This window comes from Pseudophryne corroboree, chromosome 9 (genome assembly GCF_028390025.1).
Source record: "Pseudophryne corroboree isolate aPseCor3 chromosome 9, aPseCor3.hap2, whole genome shotgun sequence".
NCBI classification, from domain to species: Eukaryota; Metazoa; Chordata; class Amphibia; order Anura; family Myobatrachidae; genus Pseudophryne; species Pseudophryne corroboree.
Window position 1 is genome coordinate 450,460,613 of NC_086452.1, and position 25,995 is coordinate 450,486,607.

Genomic DNA, 25,995 nt, shown 5'->3' on the forward strand with positions numbered 1-25,995 from the left:
TGTGCAGAAAGTATTAACGCAGGTGATAGGACATCACATGCTGGGTGCATAGAGTAAGGGAAAATTCCTGCATAGAACTTGGCTGCTTGAAGAACTGAAGGAGGGGAGGGCCTTCAGAAACTCCCATTGACGACAAATGACCAGGCCACCCCCCCTCCAGGACACGAGCCAATCAGCTAGCGAGATGTGGTCGAGCCTTCTCCAAGCCTTCCCTTGATCCACACACAGTCATGTGAGGCTCCCTAGTATTATTGCTGGGCTGCAGGCAGACAGGGCGAGCGAGTGGAGCCAGTGCTGTCAGTGAATCCAAGGGGAACCCAGGAGCAAGGGCAAAGCTTTCTCCCTAATTCCCAGGGATCGGCTGCATTTCTGGAGTTGCAGGTAGGACGGTGCTCCTGTTGTCCGTGGCGCAGACGGTATCTCTAGCATATGGTGGCATGCTGTTTGCATGTTCAGCACCTGATTTATTTCTTGACACTGCGTCTCTTCTGCTGTTGTGGAACTACAAGTCCTAGCGTGCCCTGCCGGGGGCGAAACATGTGGGATCTCCAGCTGTTGTGGAACTACAAGTCCCAGCACGCCCCGCCGTGTAGCGGGACAACAGCTGCAGGGCATAGCATCGCTTTGCAAGCTACATTAGGGATGTCAGTGAGTAAGAGTGGCAGCAGTTGCAGGGTACAGGGTCACCCAATAGTAATGTACCTAGGATGCCCCGTGCCGTGAGCGCTTGTTGCTGCAGCGCCATGGTGTGTGTGGTGCACACGTGTGGTTGTTGTACCTCGGGCATATGCCTGGCGGTACGTCCTATAGGTTGTCAGGGTAGGGGCGAGGTGTCTCTCTGTAATGTGACCTGCTTTCCCCGTATGTGGGGGTCCGTAACGAGACTTTCAGGCAATGCTCACTGGGAACAGTATGGAAATAAACTTCTCCGAAAGGCAAACCCTGGAACATGCATGAAATATAATTCTCCCCTCTGTCAGGCCTTTTGCAGAATGTGTTGTTTATGGTCATTTAAATCTGGTATTTAAATAATATAATGTATTTGCCGAACTCAGAACATGCGGGTGGTTTATACAGTTTCTACATGTGCCACAGCCACTGCCCATATTATGTAGTTATCTATCTATCTATCTATCTATCTATCTATCTATCTATCTATCTCATATCTATCTATCTATCTATCTATCTATCTATCTATCTATCTATCTATCTATCTATCTATCTATCTCATATCTATATATCTATCTATCTCATATCTATCTATCTATCTATCTATCTATCTATCTATCTATCTATCTATCTATCTATCTATCTATCTATCTATCTCATATCTATATATCTATCTATCTCATATCTATCTATCTATCTATCTATCTATCTATCTATCTATCTATCTATCTATCTATCTATCTCATATCTATATATCTATCTATCTCATATCTATCTATCTATCTATCTATCTATCTATCTATCTATCTATCTATCTCATAACTATATATCTATCTCATATCTATATATCTGTCTATCTATCTCATATCTATCTATCTATCTATCTGTCTATCTATCTCATATCTATCTATCTATCTATCTATCTATCTATCTATCTATCTATCTATCTATCTATCTATCTATCTATCTACCATGTTTATTGTTTTGCTTACTTGTCTATGTACTCTGTAATTAGATGCTGCGGATCCCTTGTGGCGCCATATAAATAAAGGTTAATAATTATAATAATACCTACTTACCTACCTGTCTAAATGTTTAATTTGCTGCTGACTTTGCTGGCTCAGGTAAATTTAAATGTTACTAAAATAATATAATGGAATAATAGATAGATAGAAAGATAGATAGATAGATTGCAGCAGTAATAGCTGTGTGATGTACAGTGCATTATTTTGCAATACTCCGGAATGACATTTTCTCACATTACGGGGTGCACCGCCGGTTGGGGGGTGTACCGGGACAGGATCCGGTGCTCCGCTCCCCATCGCAGGGCTCAGATGCGACCTGTTGGCAGAGCTATTCTTGGGCTGTTATGGAGAAGTGCATGTTGACAGTATGAGCTGGGAGCCAGGAGGGGGGGGTTACTAGCGGTCACACTCAGCACCAGGGGCCAGGGAAAGGGGAGTGGAGCACAGCGCAGCTCAACAACAAGCCTCACAATGAGCCATTCACAATCAGGAGTCTTCTGTCTCTTTAACGCATTCATTAACCCTTCCCTGACAATAACTTGTGCTGAAAAGTGACAAGGAAAAGAAAACGCACACACCTCCTTGTGTGTCTAATTCTAATAAGAGGAATGCGAGTGTCTGCCCAGGGCCTCTGATCTTCTGTTGTAAGAGAGAGCGTCCCATCCATACAGTACACAGGAGATAACGACAGACTATGGGGTCTATGTACTAAGCCTTAGAGATAAAGTACCAGCCAATAATCTCCAAGCCGTCTAGCTGTGTTTGAAATATGACATTTAGGAGCTGATTGGCTGGTACTTTGGGGGACATTTACTAAGCAGTGATAAGAGCGGAGAAGTGAGCCAGTGGAGAAGTTGCCCATGGCAACCAATCAGCACTGAAGTAACATCTATCATTTGCATACTATAAAATTATACAGAGTAGCTGATTGGTTGATGGCTCACTTCTCCGCTCTTATCACTGCTTAGTAAATGTCCCCCTTTATCTCTCTCCACTTTATCTCTTTCCAAGACTTTGTACATAGATCCCGAAGTACTAGCTAATCAGGGCCTATCTGCTATGTTACAGGCTATGTTTGAAAAATGATAGTTAGGAGCTGGTTGGTTTGTACTTTATGTCTCTCCAAGGCTTAGTACATAGACCCCCCCCCCCCCCCGTTTGTTTCTCCAGATGACACTCCTGCAGACATTTGGGTTTGAATCCCCTTGCTGCATAGAATCCCTGTGTCCACACAGCGTGCTATCGTCCCTCTGTATACTAATATAACAGCCGTGCCAGCATGGGTCAGAGACACAGCCAAGAAGCGTCACTGGGGCCCCTGCTAGCGTAGCGGGGCCGTGCATGAGATGTGTGCCGAGGAAAGTGAACGCATGATTATGCCCACTTGCGTGATTCTGGCGCGTACACCTGCCCAGGCCTGGAGATGCGGGACGGGAGAGGGATGTGGCACTGTACTGTATGATACGGATGACACTTGCTAGCAATAATGAACCTCTTCATTGCAAATCAGTATGCCAGCCCACGCTTTACATATTGGCATTGCTGCCAAACTGGCACCATAGAACACAATGGCTGTGGCAAAAGCCAACAGTCTACTCCTTTTGCACCGGCGGTTTTGGATGAACTCAGGTTTGCCACAACCGGGGGCTTAGGTGGAACATGTAAGGGTAATGCATGCATACGTGCGGAAACAAGCTAGGGCAACATGTCATGTAATAACTTCTGCTAAACCCCAAGTCTCTGGATGCGCTGCCAGGAGGGTTTGGAGAGTCATAGGATATAGATAGATAAAGTATAGATCTTCCTCAGTGCCCCATACATACGTTGTGTTATCCTTTATACAGCAGCTGATCCACATTCGGACGAAGCGTGGAATTTCAGATGAAAAGATTTTCTGTCTCCTTGTAGGGAGTCCTGCCAAAAAAAGAAATATTTTAATTGCATCCAGAATGCAAGAAGAAGAAAAAACAACAAACATTTGGGATGATTTAAAAAGAAAATTGCAGGTTTGCAGCTGTGCGTCTGCTGTTCCTGTTTTGCAGTTTGGACTGTAGAGTTTTTGTTATATCTTATCTGGAATAATTCTCCTTCCAAAGTTTCAGCTGACTCTCGCAAGCTCCTCCGCAGATTCAGGCCATATTGTACAGCGTGTACTGAAAATACTCTGCATGTCTTCTGATTTATAGAGTATATAAAAACAACAACAACAACAACTGGGTTTAACCGTTTGTGCGCCACTGCTTATGGCGTGTACGCTCGCAGCCATTTGATGTTTTTCCTAGCAAAATATTTCCAAGACGCAGCCAGTTGCAATTGCAAGCATCTCGGCGTTCTCTCCAAGATGAGGAATCTGGAAGTTGTAGTGTTAATGATTGAATCTGTGCCACGCCATCATGCAGAGTTACACTGAACATCGGATTCTCAATGCAGTCATTAACAGAGACGTTTCATTACAGATATAAAGGGCTTGTCCAGTTTTTGACCCTCCCCCCCCAACTTTGGGACCATTGTCTAATGTAATGGGAGTGAACCCCCAATTTACTATATGGCAGGGGGTAAGGGGGGCAGAACCGTTTGCAGTCTGGATTTCAAGAGCAACAGCAGTATAGCGCTTGAAATGTTTTGTTGGTCAGTACCGTGTTGTGGATACCTTGTGTGGCCCTGTAAAGACAAGATAATAATAATTATCTCCTATATAATAGCCCTATTCTGTGACCTTGTGATTCATTTGCTAACGCTGGGCGGAGTCACAACAGTGGGCGGAGTTATTCAAATGAGTCACAGAGATCTGGCCAAATCTACAGGAGACTAGGAGCAGAAGCAGATAGCATGGACATTGGGCATGTCACAGACAGGGCTGCATACCTCCCAGCTTTCTGCAGGAGCTTTCTCCAGGCAGAAGGAGGGAAACACACTCGGCGAAAAGGGGGCATGGCTTCACGGGAGGGCCCCCGTTTTCGTCAGTGAGGGGGCATGCCCAGCGCTCTGTGAGCTGCTGGCATGCCCCCAGGGGCTGATTATGAGTCCGGGGGGCCCAGGGCACTTGAGACAGGGGAGCCCTATCTCATTGCTGTGCCTGCTGGGGGTTGGGGGCGTGGCCTAATCGCGGCCCGCGCGGCCACGCCCCCTTATGCAAATTCCGATTTTTATTTTTATTTTTTTTATGGGATTTTGGCCCCTCAGCTAGGGCTAAATCCAGAGGAGGTGGTCGCTCCCCCTACACACCCGCACAGGGAGAAGAAAGCAGGGAGACTGCTGCCTCCCTGCAACACCACAGACCTGCCAATATGCAGCAGCGTGTGCTGACTGTAGCACAATGCTGCCGCTGTTGCTGGCAGGACGGGGGGAGCTTCTGAGCTGGGACAGAGCTACTCCAGCCGGGGGGCCCCCTAAAACTGTGGGGCCAACGGTACGTATCCCCTGGCCACCCCCCCCCCCCCCCTTAATCCGGCTCTGCTGCTGGAACCCCCCCCGTAATCCGTACCCCCTGATGCCCCCTCTCCCTCTGTCTCCACTATTCACCGCTGCTCTGCTAAGCAGAACAGCGAGTACAGGAGCTTTCCAACTGCCCCCCCCCCACCGCCGGACACTGCGACCCGCGGGTGGGACAGCGGGACAGACCCCAAAAAATGGGACTGTCCCGCGAAAATCGGGACATTTGGGAGGTATGGGGGTGTGTGAGGGGTATGTCATACAGACAGACGGGCACCGGCTCACTGTGTGCTTGACCCCCCACATCGGCATACTCAGCAGGGTCTCTCTGGTGCGGAGGAGCGTCACTTTCTGACACACTCCACGCTTCTTAGCTGCAGTTTAGTGGGGCACCTGCCGCTGTGCAGGTTCCATACTGCCTCTGTTATCTCCAGCCCCGGCAACCCCACCGCTAGCTGCAGCGCTGCCACCCGCAGTGGAGTGCGCCCAGCTCATTCACACACTTTAGCTGGCGGGTAGCGCTGCAGAAATCCGAGCTGCTTGCAGGCTCTGACCCACTCCTCCCTCCAGCCGCAGCGTCTCCTGGGAGCTAACCAGTCACTCCCAGTCTCCCTTTACCACAGTGCCCGGAAGCCGTGAGGTCCGCGCCACGTGCATGCTATGACCCCCTCCTCCCTCCAGCCGCAGCATCTCCTGGGGGCTAACCAGTCATTTCCAGTCTCACCTTACCACAGTGCCCGGCAGCTGCGCGAGGTCTGCGGTGTGTGACTGAGGAGGGGGGGAGGGATGCGGACTGGCAGAGAAAGCAGGACTCCAGCCTGAGAGAGTCAGCCATGCCAAGTCTCCAGCAGCAGCAGATCCAAAAAGGTTGGAATGGAACAGCAGCAGCCAGCAGCAGTGACTCCGGTAAGACACATCTGTCTGTCACCACTGTTTTGTCCCTAATACCAATCTCTCCCGTGCCCTGTGTTCTGTCATGTCCCTGTCACCCCTGGCCTTGCCCTGCCACCCTTATTCTGGCCCTTTCACCCTTATCCTGGCCCTTTCACCCTTATCCTGGCCCTGTCACCCTTATGCTGGCCCTGTTACCCCTATCCTGGCCCTGTCACCCCTGTGCTTGCCCTGTCAACCCTATACTGGCCCCGTCACCCCTGTCCTGGTCCTGCCGCCCCTACCCTGGCCCTGTCACCCCTATCCTGTCCCTATCATTTCTGTCCTGGCCCTGTCACCCCTGTCCTGGCCCCGTCACCCCTGTCCTGGCCCCGTCACCCCTGTCCTGGCACCGTCACCCCTGTCCTGGCCCCGTCAACCCTGTACTGACCCTGTCACCCCTGCCCTGGCCCTGTTACTGCATACCCTCCAACTACCTTTTATGGCATGTACAGTACCCGCAGCGCCTCCAGAACTCTCCCCAATGCACTACACCTCCGCACCTTCCCCTCCACCACATGCGGCACTCCACCCCTCCCCCACATGCTGTGCCGCCAGACCCCATACACCACCCGTGGTTCCCACTCCTCCACCCCTTCACCACCCACAGCTCCTCCAGGCCCCTTCCACCATTCACCCCCCTTATACGTCTCCCCCCACACCTGCCCCCCTCCACCCGCAGCATCTGCAGACACCCTCCTCCATCAGCGGTCACCCCCTCCCCCACCCCTCCCCCACCAATGGCACCCCCGCACCTGCCCCTCCACCACCTGCAGCACCTCCGGACCTCCTTTCCCATCCGCCGCAACACCCGTACCTGCCCCTACCCTACCCATGGTGCCTGCGGTCCCCTACCCAACCCCCGGCACACCCATCCCACAGCACCTCCGGAACCCTTCACCCATCCACAACATCCCCACACCTGCCCCTCTCCCACCCGTGGCACCCCTGCCCCTCCCCCACCTGCAGTGCCTCCGGACCCCTCCCCCATCTGCATCTCCCACTCCTCTGCCCCTCCCCCACACGCAGCACCTCCCGAACCTTCCCCATCCGGGCCCCACCCCCACTTCTGCCTCCCCTCCACCCGCAGCATCTACAGACACCATCCGCAGTCCCCCCCGCACCCGCTACATTCTGTACATCGTGCCCTGCAGGTGCTGTTCACGCCGTCGCAAGGGGGTGCGCCTCCTTCACCATCGCACGCCCTTTCATTGTGCAATATTTAACCACTAACAAAGGAATGCAGGTAATACTCCATATAATACAAATATTAAACCCCAGAAAGGCATGCAAGGGTTAAGGGGGCGTAGCCCCTTGCGACGGTGTGAAGAGCGCCCGTAGGGCGCGATGAAGCACCTAGTAATAATAATAATAATATAACACACTAGCCAGACCAAACCAGCAGTAAACAGCGCATGCACTAAATTCTGGCAGCGGTGTAAATACCGCCATGGCAGACCATGCAGCTGCTAGGGCGCCCCCGCCAGTAAGTGGCAGTTTTGGGGTGTTGCACTTGCAACGAGTAATCATCCACTCATCTGTCGTCTGTTTGTACCGTGGCCTCCTCAATACGCAGCGCTACGCAAAATGTTGACGCATTATAAATGAAGCCTAATAAATCGCCAGCGTGCAACGTTACAGAATTGTCTGGAGGCGCCTGCAGAACTATAACCCGGGAGGAAACATTGCTTGGTGTTTGCAAGATGCTTCCAGAATCATTTCCAGATCCGTCCTTATGCTTGTGCAAAACACAAATATATTTTTCTCTTGTCAGGGGATGTGGCCTTACCTCTCTGCCTGTCATATTACACGCAGGGACCGGATTGGCTGAGAAACCATCACATGTTGCCGGACTTGTCGTGTCATGTCCCTGATTAATATGTTACTCTTCAAAGTCACTGATAAGATTTTAACAATCTTTCCACTCTGGTTTAACAGGGCTCTAAATGCAGCAGCAGCAGCCACTACGCATAGCGCAATAGGGGCTGCGCACTTTCTCAGCTGATTGTCTTGTTTGTCAAGTTTTAAGGCTGGGAGATATATATCAGGCTTGTGAGAAATTAACAGAACAGGTGCAGTGGTTACCAGCTCACAAGTAGTATCACACGACACCCCTGTAAATCCCATTCAGTCATAGTAGGTGTATTAACATACCAAACTCCCTCAAGTCCCTGACATGAATTTCTTTCATTTGATAAACAAGCTGGTAGGCAAATGACATATTATAGGGGGTCATTCCGAGTTGATCGCTCGCTAGCTACTTTTTGCATCGCTGCATTCAGATAGTCGCCGCCTATAGCTGAGTGTATTTTCTCTTTGCAAGTGTGCGAACCCTTGTGTAGCCGAGCGGTACAAAAAAGTTCTGTGCAGTTTCAACTTATTCAGCCGCTGCAATCACTTCAGCCTGTTCGTGTCCGGAATTGACGTCAGACACCCGCCCTGCAAACGCTTGGACACGCCTGCGTTTTTCCTACCACTCCCAGAAAGCAGTCAGAACGCCTTCCTCCTTTCAATCACCTTGCGATCGGCTGTGCGAATGGATTCTTTGTTAAATCGACGCGCATGCGCATAGTAACATAGGGGGTCATTCCGAGTTGATCGCTCGCTAGCAGTTTTTAGCAGCCGTGCAAACGCTATGCCGCCACCCACTGGGAGTGTATTATAGCTTAGCAGAAGACTCAGCGCTTGCGATCACTTCAGACTATTCAGTTCCGGATTTGATGTCACAAACCCGCCCAGCCACGCCTGCGTTTTTCCTGGCACGCCTGCGTTTTTCCGCACACTCCCTGAAAACGGTCAGTTGCCACCCAGAAACGCCCACTTCATGTCAATCACTCTGCGGCCAGCAGTGCGACTGAAATGCATCGCTAGACCTTGTGCAAAACCACATCATTCGTTGTGCCCGTACGTCGCGTGTGCGCATTGCGCCACATACGCATGCGCAGAACTGCTGTTTTTTAGCCTGATCACTGCGCTGCGAACAAATGCAGCTAGTGATCAACTCGGAATGACCCCCATAGTTTCTAACCTATCTACTTGTGAGCTTGAGATTTCACACCACATTTCTGCGATCCAGCGTGCAAAAGAGAGTAGCCTGAACTCTTTGCTACCATAGAACTCTTGCGTTCTCGCAACAATTTTCGCAGCGCTCTGCAACATGATCCCATAATGCAGCACTGCAGAAAGATTGACGCGTTTAAATCTTGTTTCTAGCCATCTATTCAGTTGGAAACTATGGGAAATATTTTACGAAGGTATCTGGCCAGACGGTCCACAGTAACTGTGTCAGCAACCATAATGTCGACACCACAATGTCATCATCAAAATGTCGACACATCAAAATGTCGGCATGCACCATGTCAACATGTTCACAATCTTGACATCTGAGCTGTCGTCGCTGGCTGGGTTAGGGTTAGGCTGCTGGGGAGAGGTTAGGGTTGGGCTGCGGGGATGGAAGAGAATATTTAAGCTCTTAAACCCGGTGTGTTTTGCACTTAATTTTAGCAATATGTTAAATTTTGATGTCAAACCTGCCAAGGGGTCTAGTACGGTATGCTGGCGCTTGGGCTCCCGGCGACCAGCATACCGGCGCCGGGAGCCCGACCGCCGGCATACCGACAGCGTGGCGAGCGCAAAGGAGCCCCTTGCGGGCTCGCTGCGCTCGCCATGCTGCGGGCACGGTGGCGCGCTACGCGCGCCACACTATTTTATTCTCCCTCCAGGGGGGTCGTGGACCCCCACAAGGAAGAATAGTTGTCGGTATGCCGGGTGTTGGGATTCCGGCGCCGGTATACTGTGCGCCGGGATCCCGACATTCGGCATACAGAAGACCACCCCTGCCAAGAACTAGTGGCTTAGAATAGTCGCTGCTTCCTGTCTATACTTCTATGAATTAGGAAAAAAAAAAAAAGACTGTCCTTCTATAGTAAAACTCACTAATATGTCCCTAATGGTATCCTGACTCTGGGTCGACACCACTTAGGTCGACACCCATTGGTCGACAGTGAATAGGTCGACACTAGAAATAGGTTGACATTAGATTTTCTTTTCTTTTTTTACTTTTTCATACTTTACGATCCACGTGGACTACAATTGGGAACGGTAACCTGTGCCGAGCGCAGCGGTGGCGGAGCCAGGCACCTTGCCCGAAGTTCGTTCGCCATGCTAGGGGACACGGTGCACTAATTGGGGTTCCCGTCACTTTACGAAGAAAACAACACCAAAAAAACAGGAAAAACCCACGTCGACCTTTTTTTTCGTGTCAACCTAATGGCAGTGTCCACCTATTTCTAGTCTTGGGATTATGGACTAACCCTGTGGAATCAGTAATAATGCACAGTAGTAGCACAATGGCCCAACTTTCCCAGCCCTCACATATGTCCTCTGTTTATCATGGACTACTTCCCATTGCAAAATATAAGCCGTACCATTTGGAAATACAATGATGTCGTTGAACAGAGCAATGTCACACGACAAGTGGCTTTTCAGCTGGGGTGGGACTACAAGTCCCAGCACAGCCTAAGAGTATGCTATGTAACAGTCACTGCCGCTTCAAATCCCTACCCTGGTGTATAGTGCATCTGAATGCGCAAGGACTGAGTGCCTACTTTGAGCCGCAATCATGGCGGCTAAAGACACACCAATGACGCTTCCATCAGGCCAGATTATCCATCTGAATATGACCTACTATGTGCATGATTCTGCATCTGTGCACGCAACATGGCTCCCACATACCCCTGACGCTCCCATAAGTTGCGACATCTCCTTGTGACTGATTGGCCAACCCCCCATTACCTCCCAGTCACCTCCAGGAACTCTCTATACATTCTCAATACACTTCTCATACCGTGCATCTAAAATCTGTTCTGCGACTCAGTCCATACAGAATGGGGACACATGTGCGGGGCCGCTTGGGCGCATGCGCGGAGGAAAATCATTACTCCACTGCACCCGCCTTCGCCGATGCGTCCGACTAAGGACCTTTATGTTTAAATACTTTACGGAACACCAGAGCAAAGACAAGTCCAGTACGCCCACTCAGTGTCTGACTGACGAGTTATTCGTAGCACAACCCCAAAAATGTTTCTGCAAGTGATATTTCCCTTTAATTTTAATAAACGTTACCTTTAATTATTTCACATGAAACTCATAAAGACTTTGGGGGAGAGTTATCAAAGCTTGGAGAGAGAAAGTGGAGAGAGATAAAGTACAGATGGAGCCTTGGTCATCTAGGCTTCTCTGCTGCGCCTAGGTGCACCAAGGCTTATTAGCATACGTCTTTCATCTATTGTTCTCAGCTGCAATACAATACAGAGAGAACAATACAGCAGGGGATTACGCCCGACGGCCCTGTCTCAGGCTGTGTTTGAAAAATGACAGCAGCCTATTGGTGTGTACTTTATCTCTCTACGCTTTATCTCTCTCCAATCTTTGAGAAATCTGCCCCTACGCTACTTAACAATGTGTTAGTAAATTCTGATGCTAAATCGGTTGTATGTTCCTTTATGTTTGACCGTGGCAATCCGAAGAAAGTCTTTAGGCATTTGCCAATAAGGTAAAGGTGTTTTCATGAGATGCTTGGTGAATTGTCCACATGATATCACTGAATTGGGTTTCTTTTAATCACAAGTATTAAGCAACTTACCTTTCCCCGAGCATTTGTCGTTAATACCGCGGGGAAACTATCACCAGTGTGTGTGAGATCTGGTATAAGTGATCATTGCAGCTTATTACTGATACATGTGGTCTGACTAGGAACACATTGACTTAACCCCTGGAAGCACAGGGGTTAAGGCATCACATAATCCTCCATTGACTATTCATTTTAAAGAGCTTGCACAGAGCGGCAGTGTAGCATGCGGACAGGAGTGGTGTGCTGGAGGGAACATGACTGAAGTTTTCATACATGCACAGTCAGAGCCCTCATATGATGGGGGGGATGACTGTTACCCTTGTAATTTACTCACATTCTCTTAGAAAGGGCCCTTTATCCTGCTGCCCTCTGGAGTCAGTAATCTTGCCCTCTGTGCGGAACTGATAGCCAGAACCAGCAGTCTTCGAATGTCCCTGCATTAAAAACATCTCATTAACAAACCGTTCCGCTCCAAATTCACAGTTTCGGTGCCAATTGAGAAATTATACAACACAAACTCAATGGCTTCGGCTGATACGTGTAACAAAGATGGCTTACAGCAACAGTAAGTGCTAGGGTGGGGGGAGGGGGGTACAAGCGTGTAACAGTAATTATCTGTAGACTTTGGGTTCGGCAACAATTTTTATACCCCCCTACCCCTTCAATTAATTGCCTTGAGGTAGAGTAAGTAAGCGCGGAGCAGGTAGAATGAAAGAATAGAGATAGCCTACAGGTTTTGGTGATCTGGATATGTTCTTATACCCTGCCAAAAATCCATATAACCTCACCAACCACTAACATAAGAGAAATTATATTTGGTGTGGACATTGTCTAGGTTCCTCTCCATCAGATACCTCCAATCTTGTGGAATGGCTCCTTGGCTAGCTTAGATCTGACTTGATGACCCAACACTTAATTTCATGGATTTTGTCTCTTCTTTGTTTTCAGAGCCCATTCGGTGAAGGCTGTTATTGCTTATGCTGCTGGGATCTCCTCAGAACCTAATCCAGGAATGGTGGATCACTTGCTTCTGACAGATGAATACTTCTCGATCTTCCAGTCTGCCATTGGCTATAAAGCTGAGATGCTGATGGGCGGAAGGGGCTATCAGATGTTGCCCTCCCCCACTTCGGAGGATGACAGTGACTCTTCCAGCTTCCGCTCCTGCTCCAGCCCCGACTCCCAAGTCCTGAGCTCCAGCTATGGCAGCACATGTAGCGCCGAGAGTCAGGACAGCATTCTTGCAGAAAGTCAGGACAGTATTCTAGATTTCCTTTTGTCCCAAACATCATTGGGCAACACCACTTTATCTTGGTGGGACAAAAGAAAGCAACAATCAATGGTCAAGGAGGAGTACTTCAATGTCCCTGAGTTCAGGGTGGACTTAGAGGAGTCATCGTTCTTTCATCCCACCCTGGACGAAATCGAGGAGTTTCTCGAGGAAAACATGAAAACCGACTTTAAAGCTGAATCCCAACATGAAGCCAAAGAACTAAGGAACTGTCATTTACTGTCTGAGCAACTCAAACAAGCCCCTGTGGTGGCCAATGACATAAAAGCGGATACAAATGAGCAGTCAAACTGTTCATCACAAGGAGAATCTGGCAGTGAGAGTCCAGGCACTCTTGCCGTTGAGGGTGGCATTCCTGTTATACTTCAGATTCAGCCCTTAGAGATCAAACAAGAGTCTAATGCCAGTCCAGCCTCACAGGCACAGTTCCCAGATAACATTAAGGTAGCACAACTGCTGGTCAACATTCAAGGCCAGACCTTCGCCCTGGTCCCACAACTTGTCCAGTCATCAAACTTGTCCTCAAAGTTTGTCCGCATAGCCCCAGTGCCCATCGCTGCTAAACCCATGGGCCCTGGAAATGGCATTCAGGGACAATCTGGAATTATGGTGGGCCAGAAGTTCCAAAAGAATCCATCCACAGAACTCATAAAAATGCACAAATGTACTTTCCCCGGATGCACCAAAATGTACACCAAGAGCAGCCACCTTAAGGCTCACCTGCGGAGGCACACCGGCGAGAAACCCTTTGCTTGCACGTGGCCAGGGTGTGGATGGAGGTCAGTACTCAGGATTTTTTTTTCTTGCTACCTGTACGTTTGGGCAATCATGACTTACCCCAGAGCCTAGGGCATGGGCAGTTATTTGAACTGTGGGAAAAAATGATGACAGTGGATAGTTGTTATCAGTGGGGGCTCCATAGGTGGGGCTCCATAGGTGGGGCTGCCGCGCAGTCCAAAATTCAAATAGAGGAGCCACACCCTCCTCCAGTGAGTCCCGGCCGGCAATGTTTGGCAGTGTTCGGGGTGGCAGTTGGTGCGGCTCCTCTACTTGAATTTTGGACTGTGCTGCAGCCCCGCCTCTGGAGCCGGCACTGGCTGTTATTGCATTGTGATAGTACTGCTTGCTGTGAATGTAGAACATACTGTAGATGATATCAGCCATTCCTCCTGAATCAACACTGCAAATAATGCTCTACCTCAGTGCCAGGTCTGCAGCAAAACAAAATGGCCGCTGCCTGCAGCCTTGTATTTAGACTTTAGGAGACTGCGGCAAAGTAAAATCATATCACAGTTTATTTTTTGAGTGCAGTTACATTTTAGTTGTGTGATCATTTATTGCATTTTAGGGAATACTTTACTATTATTTCTACTTATTCTCAGTTCCCCAAACAGCCCCCCCCCCCCCGTACTGTACGGCTGGCTTAAGTGGATCTCTAACACTGCCTGATATGTTGGTGTGTGATGAGGACCATGGGGGTTATTCAGGCTTGTTAGCAAACAACAAAGTTAGCAATTGGGTAAAACCAAGTTGCACTGCAGGTGGGGCAGGTGTAACATGTGCAGAGAGAGTTAGATTTGGGTGGGGAGTGTTCAAACTGAAATCTAAATTGCAGTGTAGGCATTAATCTGCCAGTATTTATCCACTTAAGCCAGCCGTACAGTGTTTTTGGTTTTGAACCAATTGATTGTGTTCCTATACAATATACAATTGGGGTACACGCTGTACAATCTGATCTGTTTTCTATTTAATCATATACAATCAGATTGTTTGTTAAAAAAAACGAGCAATCACTTCACTCCAACTTTCATGCGACAGGGCCGAAACACACACACGCGCACACACAAACACACAAAATCACAAATCAATTTGGCGATCTATATTGGATTGCATTGGATAGTTTGTCGCCCACACTTGACCGTTCTTTATCAATTCAATCAGAAACGATTGGATGGAATGATTGGATTGTAAAGTGTGTGTCGGCCCAGCTTTAGCCTCCGGACTCTGCTGTGTACGGAGTGTGCAATCAATACGTGGACAGGACCTGTATCCTGTCACTGGTTGTACGCTAGCACTGCCGATAAATTCCATACATAATAAAGAAATCAGATATTTGCTCTGGGTGTGTTACACTGGTTCAGTAAATCCTTTGTGTGTAACCTGTAGTAAACCCTGTTTGTTGTGTATTAACACGGGGAGACCACACCTGATTCATCATGTATCTCTGCAACCTGTTGTAACATGTGACCTGACCTAAGTTTGTGTGTTAGGAACAACATGTTCCTCTGAGTAATGTTTATTTAACCCCTAAGCAGACAGCGGATTTCTCAAGAAACATTCTTGGGTCATCCATGAAGATGTGTCCTTCGGTATTCAGCCCTAAAGTGACCACACTACACGCTCACCAAAAATAGGAGCCTTGTGACATGTAACCTGAGCGTGGCTACTGTGTGGATCTTACTGTAGACACGGGAGGAATATAATAAATTCTCATGCGCTATTTGTACTGTACGGCTCCCCTTACTGGTTTGTTGGTTGGTTATTCTGCAAGGTCAGCCAGGAATGCAAAGTCGTCTAAGTTTATGCCTTTTAATGTTCCAGTGTTCTTTATTTGCCCGTGTAAGCATGAGTTTTTATTTTTTTGGTGTGTCGTTGTTGTTGTATACCACTTGGGTGTGATTTATTTGAAATTTGTGAGATGACAAGATTTTACGCGTCAGGGAAATCAGGATGGCCTGAGGTTGTGTGACGTCTGTTAATAAAGGGGGTCTCTGGGGCCTGATTGAGCCCCCACGGGGCTCCAGGCTGACCCCATAAGTTTTAAACGACAAAAAAACAAAAACACACATAAAAACCGTTTACAGTTATCCAGCCCCCTCAGTGACCACAGGACCGTTTCATGGCACATTATACATTTGTCCTGTTATAGGATAATATCACTATCTTTTATTTAAGTTGCATGTTATTGCAGCTGCGTCTTTGAGGCCCGGTATTGTCATCTGGATCCACATTGGAGCAGCTTCTGCGATCCTGTAAAGTGGATGACTGTAGCATGCTTGATTTGACATTATACAGTTTCAAGCTTAGCATGGTCATCAGTGGTAAAGCAGGAGATTTTAAGGGGAGATGTATTAAGTCTTGGTGAGAGATAAAACGGGGAGAGGCACAGCCTGGGAAAATGACAGTTAGGAGCTGATTGGTTGGTACTTTACCTCTTCCAAGGGTTGAGACATCTTCCCCATAAAGAGAAACTTAGTCCCTGTCCCTTGGACACCACAACACAGTTCCCGCAGAGCTTCCTGGCCTAACTCTCCACTGTCTGCAAGCTTAGAAAATAAGGGAAAGCTACCTCTCAGTAATAAAAATGGTTTTTGTGCTTTTATACTGACATGTATGTGTACCACAACTCACAGAGCTGCATATAAAACTGTAATGACAAGCTGTCAGCAGGAGCTTCAGGGTTGCTCCTGAAATTTTCCTGCCAACTGTATGTTCCTAGCCTGATTTTGTCACAGATACCCTTTCTAAGTGTAAATAACTTTCCACCCTTGTCACGTACAGTACATTTCAGTATCGGTATTTGCTTTGGATCAGTAGATAACGTAACCTGCTGGAGGAACTTAAGGGGAGATGTATCAAATCTTGTAAAGTGGGCAGGTGCCAATAAAAACCAATCAGCTCCTAGATATCATTTTATAGACTGTGCTTGATAAATAATACCTGGAAGTTTTATATATGGGCAACCTTCTACACGTATCCTCTATAGAAGGTTTGATACACTTCCCCCTTACTGACCCGTTAGCAGCACATGATCAGCAACACATAGAATGGAAACCGCACTCTCCCTCCTTTCCTGTAACATTCTACTATTTCATAAGCAGAAGTTTGGAAAGAAGGCAGAACACTGATTTGACACCAGGCAAATCTTCTGCTTTGATTCAGAGGTCAGGGATGGAGCAGAGCTGGCGTAGGAAGATCACATGTCTTGACACTGAATAAGTTGCCGGAAATCCTATGTATACAATGTAACAGCCCTTTGTAGTTCATACATGCAGGCATTGAAATCAGGCATTCAGGGCTGCTCGCTCTGATAGCTCGCTAAGCCCCCGTTAACCCTGGTAATCCAAACAAATAATGACATATAGTTTCCCAAACATGGTAATCCCCCACGCTCAGTCATGGTTGTATCAATCATTTGCTTGTATGTGTTTATTTTTTTGCACCTAGTAATAGGTATTGTCAATCATTTTAAAGTGGGTGTGGATTGCTGGCCTGCACATGTCCTCTTGCAGTTTTTAATAGGTACATTGCTTTTTCTTTCAATTTATTTTATGCTCAGATTCAACTAAGGGCTCAACTTTTGCAGGGACAGGGGGTACAATAGAGTTAGCTCCCCTTCTGAAGTCCACGCTCCGCTCTGTGCCCCACCCCCCACTCTGCTCTCAAAGGAGCATGAGCCTCTTCACTGGGCGCAGGACCACAAACGCTCAGGAGATTTTAGTGTGCATTTGGCACTTTAGAGAATGACTGATATGTCTCTTGAAACAATAACTGATTTTTAAACTCTCCATATATTTGGACTTAATGTAAATGGCCACAGAGCGCTGGCCAAGTTGAGGGAATTGGCTATTAAGCATGATTATGCAAATTCAGCTTCTCAGAACGTCATCGATGTATCTGATCTGTATTTTTATTTAAACGGATGCAGATGTTTGTAGAATCAGATAGTTTAACATAGTATTAATGCACCAGTATTAGTACAGTACAAAGTTTGCATCTCTCACCAATGAGCACATTATTTTCATAAAATGGCTTCCAGCAGTTGTCAGCTGACGCATTTTGCTGTCCTATGTTGTGCAAAAACTCTGTAGTGTGTTAACCTCAATGTGAATGTAGAAATGTTGCAATATATTATGTAGATTAATGGTATCTGCTTTCTGAGACCCATGAATTATATAACATCAAATTTAGATATTTATTATTTTTTCCTTGTTCCCCAGGTTTTCCCGGTCTGATGAGCTATCTCGACACCGCCGATCACATTCTGGGGTGAAGCCATACCAGTGCGCTGTATGTGAAAAGAAGTTTGCTCGCAGCGACCACCTGTCCAAACACATCAAAGTGCACCGGTTCCCACGGAACAGCCGCTCCACGCGTTTATCAAACTGAACTAACTTTAGCGATTTGCTGAGAATCTAATGAATCCCAAGCACTTTGTCCGTCTTCCTATCATAACTTATTGGTGTGGAATACACCCTCAGTTTGAATGGACATTGATACTCTGCTCGTATTTAACTTGGGTGTGAATGAAAGAGGGATTTGGTGCTTATCACATATTGTCCTGACAGTGAAGGGTTAACGAGGGTTGGGAAGCTTTTCAAATTAACTTTAATTCCATTACGGTATGCTATGTAAGCTTTCAACATAGTCCAACAGTGGGTTCTGGGTGGGGAGCTTCATTGACTCATATAGATTTGAAATGGTTCAACCAAAATATTTAACATCTTCCAGTTACTCATCTCATTGGGCCAGAATCCTGACCTTTGTGACACTTAATAGGGCATTGGCAGTCTTATAAAGTAAGGAATGGACCATGTCATTGGAAGGCTAAGTCACTGTTTTGGAGAGATTTTTTTTGTCATTTTAAAATCTTGTTGTGTCTCAGGAATATTCTATATTTTGACATCAGGCTTGGTCAACCTGTGTTCCTCAAGCTGTCATGAAACTCTAATTCCGAGTATGCCTTGCCACCAAGGAGCTCCGCTGGAGGGTGGTTGCATGCAATAGAGAGAAGGTTTTAGCAAAATAGCACTTTCACTTCTACAGAAAGAATAGAGGTGATAGGATGTATTACAATATGTCCCTGAACTGGAACATCCATCTTAGAATCTTCCATCTTTGTCCAATAGGACAACGAGAAGGAACATTTCAGGTTAGCTAGCTGGTCGCCATCACTGAAGGTTTGTACTTTCCATAGTAATATATATTATTGGAAGTATTTGTACTCTATACACATGTACTAACATATTATACTGACCTCTCATAACCATGCCCTGATCCCCCTACTATTCTGCCATTTTGTTGGAGACCATGCCTTTTATTTTTTTATTTTATTTTTTTGTCTTCCCACACTTAATCTGACTGCCAGCAATTGGGGCTGTCCTAGGAAATTTGGCAAGTTTGAGTATTTCCTGTGATTCTACTTCCCACCAAGTATCTACAGTATCATATATACTGTAGATGGCATTCCTTTACAAAAATGTTCCAAGGAACTAGTTTAACACATTGAAGTGGCGAGTGTTTTATGATCTGGATCACAAAACAGACAGTCAGACATGATTATGGTGGCAGGAGCAAAGTTTGTATTGGCTCGTATCAGGCTTCTTGGTGGTGTAAAAGGTAATATAAGATGACCTGTCTGACTAGAAGACAGCTCTGCGTAACACATACCTCCCAAAAGTGCCTATTTTAGGCACCCAGAAAGCAAGCCTTATTGAATAACATGGTATGGGTTAGGCAAAGTGTAATGTATGATTGAGTAAGAGCACATTTCTGATTCAACTTTATAATTGACAATACCATGACAATACCATGACAATAAATGTGCAATTCTCCTAATAAGCCCATTCACTGCGAGTGTATATGAGATAGTAAAAAAAACAAAAACCCTCAAACAAATAATAATAAGAAAAGTCATCATACTGTTATTTTATGTCTTTTTGAGTCTTTTTGAGTCAACATATTTATCTCTGATCAATCTCTGAATGCGAAAATTCTTCTAGGGACAAAAAAACCAAAACCATATCAGTATTTATTAGTCCGAAGAAGAAATTTAGTTTTAAAGATCAGCAATGTAGACATATTTATACTGTACCTATGTCTTTTGTTTTCTTTTTTTCCACCCTTCATATTGGCTTATTTACTTTTCAAGTGAACCCTATGCATATAGAATGTAATCTCTCTCTCTTATGGAATGCTGTAAGACGCCTAACCTCACATGACCTTCTTTACGGAATGCCATAAAACTCTCCTTGCTAAGCTTCAGATGAGGTAGTTACCCTTTTTGTTTTATTGTTTTTGAGTGGATACTCAATATTGGTTCATTTGCTGTCATATCTCAAATGCTGGAATCTACAATATATTTCAAAACAAGTGTGAACCAGTCTCTCCCGCCATCTTTACTTGGTGTAGAGCACTTAATTACTTTATTTTTCTAAAAAATAAATAAATAATAATAAAAAAATCTAAAAAACAAAAAAAATTAAAGGAAAAAAATATAATAGCTTAAATTAGAAATTGTGTTAATGTGAAAAATAATCTTGTGACATTCACAACTAGTTATGAAACAGTTCTATATTTTTACATCACAATCCTTTTTGATTTTTTTTAATGAACTATTAAATGCATAAACGTAAATGAATAAATGATAAATGATCACAACTGAACCACAAAAGATAATATATAATGTAATACTAATTCCTTTGCTTTGTTACAAAGTAAATTGAGTTCAAATATCCCTTCCAATTAAATTGCAATGTGTAAATAGCAAATTGCAAGCATGTGTGTTACCTAGAAGACCACAAGTTATTACTGGGATTCGTCTTCCTGCACTGCCCACAGTGAAGCAGACAAGGGGGCTCTGCTATTAGCAATTAATTGAGCATATGAAATGCTCAACAGATTTAGCTAGCTCTAAATATGTCAGGTATTATGGGTTTATTATATGGCATGGAAATACACAGAGTTTAATGTTTAACATGCTCTTACCAGGACATGTTGACTTGATGTCCTACAGAACAAATAAATGGGCTATATCGGGGTTGTTGCTTCCTTTTTGTAAAAAAAAAATAGTATATCAAAAATCACAAATACTTTAAAAACTTTTAGATTGTCTATATAATTTATTCCCTTTTAATTAACACTAATACAACGGTTTAAAACGGAAAACTACTTGTTTTCTGTTCTAAATATATCTGTTGCTACTTCTCTATAAAGTTTTGTGACCATAGACTTCAATTCAACCTCGATTCAGTTCAAAGATCATCTAAGCTGGAAATAATTTGTAAACTGTGTTAAGCCATTTGTTACCAGACGGATACAGATAGTGCTTCATTATTATAGGTAGCAGGTCCCTCAGGCTTTAATGAGGATAATGAGTTGTGCATTCCTTATATATGTAGAAAGTCATGTATATCAAAATAATTTGTTCCATGTTGGTCAATTATTGTACCTAAAAATAAATTAAAGTGCACTCGTGTTAAAACACTTTAGACACCGAATACATGGGCAAAACAAAAATTCATAAAAATCCACCTGATGAATTCATTATGAATTAGTGACATCTTGCACTGATTCGTGCCTCAGTGATGTCACTATCTCCTAGTGAATTGTAAAGTAGAATATTGTTTAAATCAGATTTTTTGAGAACTGTGAAGCCCCATAGCCAATATGATATCAGCCATTGAAGAAAAGTCATCATAAATTTAGAAATCACAGGGATGAAACAAAATTGATTGGCTATAATGCACCAACTGCACTTAATATCTGGGGTTTGTGGGTGACAAGTATTCTCCCATGGAAGTTCCACCATACAGGTGTCTGGGGTATTTGTTCAGCCCACAAATATTTTGTTTCTCTGACCAAACTGTTTACTCTTCTCTGAATGTATGTAAATAGGGTGTATATAGAAAGCTCCATATAAAAGACCTTTTTAGTAATGTATCAGAAATGTATGTAAATTAAATCAAAATTAAAATATCTCTATGATACCCTGTATATAAAAAAATACTGTATTTTCTCCTACGTTCTTCATAAAGTATATTTACTTTGACAATAAACAGAAAAAATGCAATTTGGTTTTTGTGTGGTTTTATTCGGCTTTGTTTTATCGGGCTTTAAAGTAAGTATTTGCGTGCAAGCGACAGGATTGCACAATTCAATTTGTTTTTGGAGTGCAGAAGAAAAGCCACTCGGAGAGAATATCCAACCTCCTAAAAGATGGGGCTGTGGTGGGAATAGAACACAAGACCTTAGTGCTGTAAGGCAGGGGCACCATTGGTTGGGGGAAGAAGAGGGTACTTATTACCCTGGCCTGTTGTAGGGGCCCTGTGGGGATATGGACTAGCTGTATTATTTATCCCTGATTTGCTCTATGATAATTGGCTAATCATTAACATATTTTTAATACCCGTTTCACATCGCACTAAAAACCCGGTATCGACACGGCATATTGCCGTGTCGAAACGGGTCCGTGTGCAATGTGAAAGGTCCTTTGGTGAATTAGCGGGTCGTCTGACCCGGTAATTCAACCCGGTAAAAAAGAAGGGTTATTACCGGGTTGATTACCGGGTCAGGCGCAGTGTGAATGGGAGCCGTTCCGATGCGACACGGCTCCCATTCACAGTATAGGCCGAGGCGGCGCAGGAGATGAGCTCATCTCCCGACGCCGCCTGCTGCTGCGCCCTCCGCTGCTATGGCAACCGACCCGGTATATTGCCGGGTCGGAAAGCCAGCAACGGAGCGCAAATGCCGGATCCCACCCGGTAAGTATACGTTTTTCTTACCTGGTAGGATGCGGCATTTGCGATGTGAAAGCAGCATTAGTGGAAAAATAAGAATGTGTTTAACTTTTCTAACCTACCTACTTGTGAGCTGGTTATGTTTTAGATGGCATGAATCAGTTCAGTTTAAGGAGATAAGCTGAGTTCCCACATCTAAAGTAGACGGAGATAAAGTACCAGCCAACCAGCTCATAACTGTCATTTTTCAAACCCAGCCGGTAACATGGCAGTTAGGAGCTGATTGGTTGGTACTTTGGGGGTCATTCCGAGTTGATCGCTCGCTGCCGATTTTCGCAGCGCAGCGATCAGGTGAAAAAACATCATTTATGCGCATGCGTATGCCCCGCAATGCTCACGCGTGACGTACGGCTACAAAGCCCTTTGTGGTTGTGCTCAGGTTCTAGCGAAGTTTTTCTTCGCACTGATGGCCGCAAGCAGATTGACAGGAAGGGGGCGTTTCTGGGTGTCAACTGACCGTTTTCAGGGAGTGTTTGGAAAACCGCAGGCGTGTCTGAAAAACCGCAGGCGTGGCTGGGCGTTCGCTGGGCGGGTGTATGACGTCAAATCCAGACACGAATCGGCTGAAGTGGTCGCAAGCGGTAGAGAACAGTAGTTACACCAGGAGAGAACAGTAGTACATGTGCTTGGGTTACACCAGCAGAGAACAGTAGTATATGTGCCTGGGTTATACCAGGAGTGAGCAGTAGTATATGTGCCTGGGTTATACCAGGAGTGAGCAGTAGTATATGTGCCTGGGTTATACCAGGAGTGAGCAGTAGTATATGTGCCTGGGTTATACCAGGAGTGAGCAGTAGTATATGTGCCTGGGTTACACCAGGAGTGAGCAGTAGTATATGTGCCTGGGTTACACCAGGATAGAGCAGTAGTATATGTGCCTGGGTTATACCAGGAGTGAACAGTAGTATATGCGCCTGGGTTACACCAGGAGTGAACAGTAGTATATGTGCCTGGGTTACACCGGGAGAGAACAGTAGTATATGCACCTGGGTTACACCAGGAGAGTACAGTAGTATATGTGCCTGGGTTACACCAGGAGAGAACAGTAGTATATGTGCCTGGGTTACACCAGGAGAGAACAGTAGTATATGTGCCTGGGTTACACCAGGAGTGAACAGTAGTATATGCGCCTGGGTTACACCAGGAGTGAACAGTAGTATATGTGCCTGGGTTACACCAGGAGAGAACAGTAGTATATGCACCTGGGTTACACCAGGAGAGAACAGTAGTATATGTGCCTGAGTTACACCAGGAGTGAACAGTAGTATATGTGCCCGGGTTACACCAGGAGAGAACAGTAGTATATGTGCCTGGGTTACACCAGGAGAGAACAGTAGAATATGCACCTGGGCAGGGCCGAAACTAAGATTTTCGGCACCTGGGGCAAGGCTGCAATTTGGCGCCCCAATCCCCCCCCCAACGCACCACACACACACACACACACACACACACACACACACACACACACACACACACACACACACACACACACACACACAATCACACTATATTACCATATATTTAGAAAAAAGTGGATACTATTAGACTATAATGCCCCCCCGTGTGCCCCAAATGTCCTAAGCATCTGTCATATGGCACACAGCAGCGTGTTCCCCACATGTCCACTGTGTGCCCCAGATGTGCTTAACTTCTGTCACATGGCCTCCCCAACAGCGTCTTCCACTACATGCCCCGTTTGTCCCCATACATTGCACGACGTAACTGCACTGCATCATTACACTACATCACTATACTACATCACTAAACATCCTCCTGTATGCCACACTGCACTACATCACTACACTACATACCCATATACACTGCACTACATTACTACACTATAATCCCCTATACGCTGCACTACATTACTACACCACATGTTCCTATACACTGCACTACATACCATATATACTACACTACATAACTATACTACAGCCCCCATTCCCTACAATAACATTACAACATCTTACTGACTTCACATAAGCTTACCTTGAGTAAGGTGTGTCTTTAATTCATTGCTCCTCTGTGCTACTATGGAGATCCATAGTTTAAATTAGGGCAGCATGGAGTGGGCTCGGTGGATGAAGGGGGGGCGGGCCACCTGGTTCACAGCAGCAGCAGTCACGGGCGGCTGATCCTGGAGCAGGGACCAGCCGCCATATAATAAAGGTCACTTGCAGAGGAGGCAGGGCGTAGCAGAGATTGCATGCACACACTGACACTCTGCTGGCCGCCTCCTCTTCTCTGGCCGGGCCGCCTGCTAGTGACTTGAGCAGGCTGCCAGACAGCTGGGACATCGCAGCGTGCCTGAACCATGCGGTAGGACTTGTGGTGAGTGACAGCCACGGCTGTGAGAGGCAGAATCGGGAGGCGCAGCTTCACTAGTGCTCCAAGGAGAAGCCAGCGTCTGTGTCACAGCTCCATCGCGGGTCCACCTCTCGCAGCCGCGAGCTCCAAGTTATGTATACCGCTGCTGCTGCTGCCGGATCTGCCACCTGTTCTCTGTGCTCTCTCTGCGCCCCTCAGAATCCTGCGCCCAGGTCACGTGCCCCCCTAGCCCCCCCCCCCCTAGTTACGGCCATGGCCTGGGTTACACCAGGAAAGAACAGTAGTATATGCGCCTGGGTTACACCAGCAGAGTAGAGTAGTGTATGTGCCTGAGTTATGATAATGTCAATTATTATCTTTAAACATAAAGCTATACACTATTACCGTGGAGCTGCTATGGCCACTAGACCACGTGCACGTGCTACGCACTTTATACGCTATTTGCGTACAGAGTCCCGCACGTGGTACGCACTTGGCGTACACACGCTGCGCTGAGTGTACGGAATACACACTGCGGGCGCACACACAGTAGATAACCTTTAAACCTTGTTAATAAAACACAGTAAGAATATACTTATACTCTAAACCTTAGTAGTCAAATACTGTAATGATGTAACGCTTGAAAACCTTAACAATGTGTATGCTGTTTGAGCGATTGAGACGCTAAGAGAGCCCTTTGCAGGAAAGTGAAAACACAACACCGGGTTTGGTTAAAACCACAGCAGCTCTAACACTGCCGTGGATTATTCAGAGAAAAAGGGGAAAACAATACAAGTTATACACTACAAGCTAACACAGAAATCTAACAGAATAACAGAGAATAAGACGAACAATGGCGAACAATGGCTACAGAGAATATACATACGTGGGGAATCTTTCGCATGCGCGACCTGGAATCCAGTCCTCAGCTATCAGGTAGAAAGCCTTCAGAGACATGAGGCTGGCCAGGCAACAGTGGTCTTTATATACACAACATACATTCACAATACAATGGTACCTGTAATCTCATTGTCCATTGGACACAGGGATGTGTCTCTACATTACAAGAAAGGTCATAGGTGGATTTGAACAGGTGGGCTGTGTCTTTCCCCAACTGCTCTGGTGGGAGGT

At 46.1% G+C, this 25,995-nt stretch overlaps 1 protein-coding gene across 1 annotated transcript; it reads left to right on the forward strand.

The window, feature by feature from the left end:
• The first annotated feature begins 215 nt into the window (after positions 1–215).
• KLF15 (KLF transcription factor 15) lies at positions 216–21,830 on the forward strand. The gene is made up of 3 exons (XM_063941196.1): positions 216–381; positions 12,637–13,758; positions 17,980–21,830. Exons 2-3 carry the CDS (start codon positions 12,701–12,703, stop codon positions 18,146–18,148), a joined length of 1,227 nt encoding a protein of 408 aa, XP_063797266.1. The 5' UTR covers positions 216–381; positions 12,637–12,700; the 3' UTR covers positions 18,149–21,830.
• Positions 21,831–25,995: the final 4,165 nt, after the last annotated feature.

Coding starts and splice junctions, on each gene's coding strand:
- KLF15 (XM_063941196.1), top strand. CDS start 12,701: ATGGTGGATCACTTGCTTCTGACAGATGAATACTTCTCGATCTTCCAG. Junction 13,759..17,979: donor TGGCCAGGGTGTGGATGGAG/GTCAGTACTCAG, acceptor CTTGTTCCCCAG/GTTTTCCCGGTCTGATGAGC.